The 5853-nt window shown below is 42.3% G+C and overlaps 1 protein-coding gene across 1 annotated transcript in view; it reads right to left on the bottom strand.

Moving 5' to 3' along the window:
- The window catches only part of LOC119330562 (MADS-box transcription factor 16-like), a 6937-nt gene extending 1468 nt beyond the window's left edge, over positions 1–5469 (bottom strand). Inside the window, exons 1-5 of the mRNA XM_037603675.1 lie at positions 5052–5469; positions 4872–4938; positions 4597–4658; positions 4371–4470; positions 4006–4047 (exon numbers count right to left, since the gene is read on the bottom strand). Coding sequence (XP_037459572.1) covers positions 4006–4047; positions 4371–4470; positions 4597–4658; positions 4872–4938; positions 5052–5239 — 459 coding nt within the window. The 5' untranslated portion in view covers positions 5240–5469. The remainder of the gene's footprint in view (positions 1–4005; positions 4048–4370; positions 4471–4596; positions 4659–4871; positions 4939–5051) is intronic.
- Positions 5470–5853: the final 384 nt, after the last annotated feature.

The raw sequence follows: 5853 nt of genomic DNA, 5'->3' as shown, positions 1-5853 counted from the left end.
TTTGATAAGTAGGTAACTTCAATTACAATAATCTTTATGTCACGCAATTTTTTCTTCAAAAAGGAGGTTCAACCTCCAGCCTTTGCATCATCGTGATGCACACAACCATATATATTACTTCCTCCGTAAACTAATATAAGAGTGTTTAGATCACTAAAGTAGTGATCTAAACGCTCTTATATTAGTTTACAGAGGGAGTAGTAATTATTAATCAGAGTACAGAAAAACTCTGTCCCTAAATATAAGTCTTTTTAGATATTTGAATATGGACCGGACTATATACGAAGCAAAATGAATGAATCTACACTCTAAAATATGTCTATGTACATCCGTATGTAGTTAGTATTGAAATATCTAAAAAGACTTATATTTAGAAACAGAGGAAGTACAAGACAAATCATGCAAAATAAAAGCTACAAAAAGGAAAACTGTAAGAATCACCGGCAGTGTAACCTACAAAAAAGAAAAATGAGCAGATTCCGCGAGGACTCCAGCCCAACGGGTAAGATTTGTACCTCTACTTCCCACCAAACCTAGTTACACTTAATTGTTAGGTCTAGATACAATTTCCTGGAAAAAGAAAATAAGTTGATATACAATTGAACCTAGAAAAGAAAGTTCAAATACAATCATCACTCAACAAAAAACTTTCAGATACATTCATGACTTGTACAAGGTTTTTTTGGGTTTAATCCATACTTAGCCAAAAAAGGACTTTGTAGAAAAAGGGAAAATTTAGAGGTGTATTATCTACTCATACATACTCTACGTACACATCAAGACCAAAACGCACATGAAATTCCACAAACAAAGAACAAACAGAAGGCAACATAAAAATCAGAAGGATGGGAAATAAGGTTGTAGTTTATCCCTTCTTTCTTGAGAACACAAAAAAAAATGTTTTGAATATTTTCACATCTGTGCATGCATGGTGTGAAGTAATGCAATAGTATTAAAATTCACCTTGTGGAATCTTGCATGTACATAAAATTATGAGTCGTTTCACGATGAAATAACACCTTAATTTATATATCTTCACATATATCCATTCCCTCTGCTCAATAATACATGATGTTTTGGATCTTGCATGTGGTGTCAAAGTGCAAGTATTACTGTTACATTTCTATCAACATGTTAATTAAAATTCCATGAAATTTCTAGTGATGGTATTTCCAGTTGGTCAATATGATTCATAATTCTATATATTCATCCTCGAAGTTAAAGTTTGAGCACACCCATTCTAGGTCGTCATCTATTTTCATTGGAGGCCGCCGGTTTTAACTACCAAGTGTGGCTAGCTTGTTTGTTTAGTTACTAGTTCCCTGCTGCAGATTGTTGTGAATATACTCCTTGAACATCAATCATGCTCAATTTACATGAACTTCCAGAAGTTAAACTTATATTTAAGCTATGGTAGTCAGTTTATCTCATATTAACTTAAGTGTTGGTCTTTACTATGACTTTAGGAGTAGGCGGTGACTAGAACATATAGGCTGGATTTCCCTTTTTGTTTATTGATGGTAGTGGAATCCGATCTAGAACTGGTGCACAAGAAAAAATGTTGACAAAAAAAAAAGGCAAGAGAAACCATCTTTCTCAAATACGGAATACATTATACTCGCTTCACAATTAAGTATACATCATTCTGTACATAGGAATGACCTTTAAATTTTGGCTGCCATCTTTACATGAATATTGTTGTAGACACATTTTAATGATTTCATTTTACATGATTAACATTTTATAGCTTAGTCAGAGTGAAAGTTGCAGAAACTTAACTTGACTAAAACATTGTGCGTATTTATATCACCTAACGAAGGTAGTACTAACCAAGTACATGCATGTATATTTGATGGGACAATATGTATTTAATTTAATTAGATTGTTTTGTTTTACGTGCATGTACTTTACAAGATGCTTTTACATGGATGATTGAAGAAAAGGAATATATATGCACTCATCAAATACCCCTCCATTTTTATTTACTTTGCATATTAGCTTTGACCTAAGTCAAATGTGTTATAAGTTTGACCAAGTTTATCGAAAACAATCTAAACTTTCACAATAAAAAATATTTATCGTATGAAAATATGTTGGAAAATGGTGATTCTAATGGTATTGACTTGGTTTTTTTATGTTAATTTTTTTTGTATAAACTTGATCAAAGTTTAGAAAGTTTGACCCAAGATAAAGCTAATATGCAAAGTAAATAAAAACGAGGGAGTACCCATCATGTAAGATTAGTGTCATCTAGTGCGAGGACCAACTGTTTTATCGTTTAGACTAACATTGTAGATCTCATATGTCTAAGCAATTGTTCATCCAACGCAACTACAAAAGCATCCAGCCATATAATCACAATGGCTATAGAAGAAACTCATGTAGTTGAGATAAGTTTAACATTGTCAGAGTTCCAATTTTTGTTTGCCAATTATCCGCAGGGCTACTGACTAGATCTGTATGTGGTCCTTACTTCAATAGCAGAAGTACGGGAGCTTCTGAACACTGGGGCAACCATATGGAGATGGTTGCGGGCTTTGTTCAACCGGTTTGAATGCGAGTCTAGTCATGGGATCAGTAAAACATATGTGCCTTTATTTGTTGGATGCGGCTGTTTCCTTGTCATATCATCTTTATAACAGATTTAAAAACCTCGCAATAAGAATGCTTTGTGCATCGCTCAATCTAGAGCCCGGGGGTTTAACCTCCTTTTCGAAAAGAAAAAGACACACTATTCTTTCCCTGAGCGCCTATATTAATGCCACACGGACCTAGAACATGAACATATCTTGAAACCAATCTTAGCTTCACATTGACGACTGGTATAAAGCATTATACCCAGGACTACGCAAAGCTGAAGACCGGATCATATATATGTCAGTACGTAAAACAAAAGAAAGGCGAAAGTTCTCTGCCATTCATTCAGATCGAAAAAGCCAAGAGGTTTCGTTTCTATAGTTCCGCAAACCATAAAGCCTCGTCGCCGGTCCTCATCTACAAGGGGTATCATGGCGCTGTGCAATCCCATAAAAATCCGTGTTTGACATGCTACCCCCAGATAGCCGGGGGACCGAACAAAGCAGCCATGCACGCTCATGCACCCCATGCATCTCTAGGCAGCCAGCTACTGATCGATCATCTAGCATAGGCTTAGCAGGAGATACGTGTAGTGCATGAGAGATATAGCCCAAAGATTATTGTCCTTCGCTCTTTCTCAATTCCAGCTTATGTGTTTCTGTCAAAAGGAGACAGATCACTGCATCTATTGCTGTTCGTCTACGTGTGTGTGCATGCATGTAAGCACATGACATGCATACTCTACACCGAGATTTTTCCAAAGGCTCTATAGCTAATTAGCTACGCCAAGATTTGGATCTAGAATTGTAGAGTCTAGATTCTAGAGTTGTCGAAGTGAGGGGGTTGAGTGTGTAAAGTGCAGACACGCATGGCAGTGCACCGTGTACATTGGCATGCAACGTGTTTGTTTGGGGCGTGGAGGTGTCTGTCAGATCTTTGCTTCCATCGGTCACTAGCTAGGTTGAATGTTCAACCATATAAGGGCTGGGAGATGGATGTATGTTTGGGGCTCTAAGCTAGCTAGCTATCTAGGTTATGAGAGTGGTTAATATGTGATTCATTTGTAACGCCATGCATATGATGCAGCTCATGAAGTGCAATAGTGGTCATACATATCTAGCTAGACGGACTTTCTCAAGCAAAATTAATGTGTGGCCGAATGATTGTACAATACAGAGATCTGGTGAACACATGGTGTTCGAACAGTGGCATGGAGAACTAGCTAAATAAAGAAACTGTAACAAGTGGCAGCTGACACAAGGCAAGGTAAACGAATTGGGGAAAGATCTAGTTTTGTGGAGATATGTGTGCACCAGAACAGTCATGTACACCAAATTGGGCAACGTACGCCTGAAATTTTCGAGCTACGAGAAAACTACTTCAATTTATAGAGAACAGATTATAATGATTGTTTAGAAAAGGTCTCACCTTCTTCTTGTAGGTTTCAGTCTGCGTGGTGATCACATGATACTGCAAAATCAAAAACGAAAACAACAGACAAAAGAAAACAAGGTTAATTAAGATGTTATGTTGTTAAAGGAAGCAATGCATGAGATGAAATTAAACAAGGAAAACCCAACCAGTTCTTTGGAACTCAGAAAAATGATGTCAATTGTTAATTCTATATCCTAGAGATAGAGAACTCGTGTAGATCTACGACCAAAAGGGGCTAGCTACTCAGCATGAAATATGCACGGATTGGACGGCAGATGAGCGAGCAAAAACAGACAGATCCAGCCAGGAATCGAAGCCTAAATCAGTAAATCTGGTAGCTAGGGTTTGTACGTGCATGCCTTCCTCTGGCGAACCTCCTTGAGAGCGGCATCGACATTTTGCTCAAGGTCGCGCAGCTCCTCGAACTCCAGCGCGTCCAGATCTTCACCCATCCTTTGCCTGGGATGGATACAGGAGCAAACAGTATGTCAATTCAAGTCGATCTCGAAATCAAATCAATCTAAATTGCCGGAGCTGGAGAATCCCCATGAAAGAAGTAAAGAAGGAAAGAGGAAAGTGATTGACCTGATCTCGGTGCGCAGGTTCCGGTTGATGTCCTTGAGATGGTTCAGCGTGCGCTGCATATTCTGCGATGAAATCAAACCAAACCAAAGCAAATCAGCCAAAGCGAAAGAGCAGTGAAGCACCGGAAGATGGAGCTTGGACTCGATTAGATCTCATGTCAAATCACAAGAAAACAGCGAGTGAGTAGCTATCTACTAGTAGAAATTAAAAGGGAAAGGAGAAAGTGTTGCAGCTAAAGAAAAAGATGGATTGAGGCAAGAAAGAGAAGCAGCAACCTCATACTGCTCGATCCACAGGCTGGTCCCGATGGCCTGCTGGTAGCGGTCAAAAATCCCCTTGATGCTGCAAGTACGTACATACATGGAGAAGAACAAGGCCAAGCTGGCTTATATCAGAGAGGTAATTTGGCAGGCAGCTAGCTAGTGATGTGGATGAAGTGAGCTCGTAGTTCGTACTCGGTGCCGGTGCTGCAGAACTCGTGGTACTTGCCGGTGGAGGAGAACATGATGATGGCGACCTGGGCGTCGCAGAGCACGGTGAGCTCCCGCGCCTTCTTCATGATCCCCGACCGGCGCTTGGAGTAGGTCACCTGCCTGTTGGTGGCGTTCTCGATCCGCTTTATCTCGATCTTCCCCCGCCCCATCTCCGCCGGTCGATCCACCTCCTCCGACCCCGCAATCGCGCGCGCCACCGCGAGCGGGCGAGCTGGCTAGCTAGGTCGACCGACTCAGCGAGCGTTGGAGAAGAAATGGCGAGAAGGAGGGGAGATCGGCTAGCTGCTGCTGCTGCTTCTCGAGCTGCTGGTTTGGTTTAGTAAAGGAGGTGGGACGGAGGTGGTGCCGAGTGTGCGTGTGCATTTCGGGGTGGCGAGGACGGTGGTGGGTGGCGCCGGTGGACGGGGACGGTTGCCGAATCCGTGAAAGACGTGGGGAACCGCGCGGCGCCGTGCCTGCCCTGCCCTACCCTACCCCGCCCGCGCGCACGGGCCGTACGACCACCACGTAGCCCCGTAACGCGTATGGTTTTGAGCGCCGTTGCGTGCGTGCGGGGCGGCCGGCCGTGGTTTTGAGCGCCGGACGGACGCGGGCGCGGGTGTATGCCCGGGGGGTATGTTGCTGTGGCGTGGCCGTGGCCGGGCAGCGCTCGGCACAACGGTTAGCACGGTTCGGGCTCTGCGGCCATCATTGCCTCGCTGCTTGGCCTGGCTTGCCGGTCTCTCGACTTGAGGCATGCGCATGCAGAAAAGAGGCCCTATGG

Source organism: Triticum dicoccoides, chromosome 7A (assembly GCF_002162155.2).
Source record: "Triticum dicoccoides isolate Atlit2015 ecotype Zavitan chromosome 7A, WEW_v2.0, whole genome shotgun sequence".
In the NCBI taxonomy this organism is placed as follows: domain Eukaryota; kingdom Viridiplantae; phylum Streptophyta; class Magnoliopsida; order Poales; family Poaceae; genus Triticum; species Triticum dicoccoides.
The sequence above is the reverse complement of the archived record's forward strand: the minus strand, read 5'-3'. Positions and strand labels throughout refer to the sequence as shown.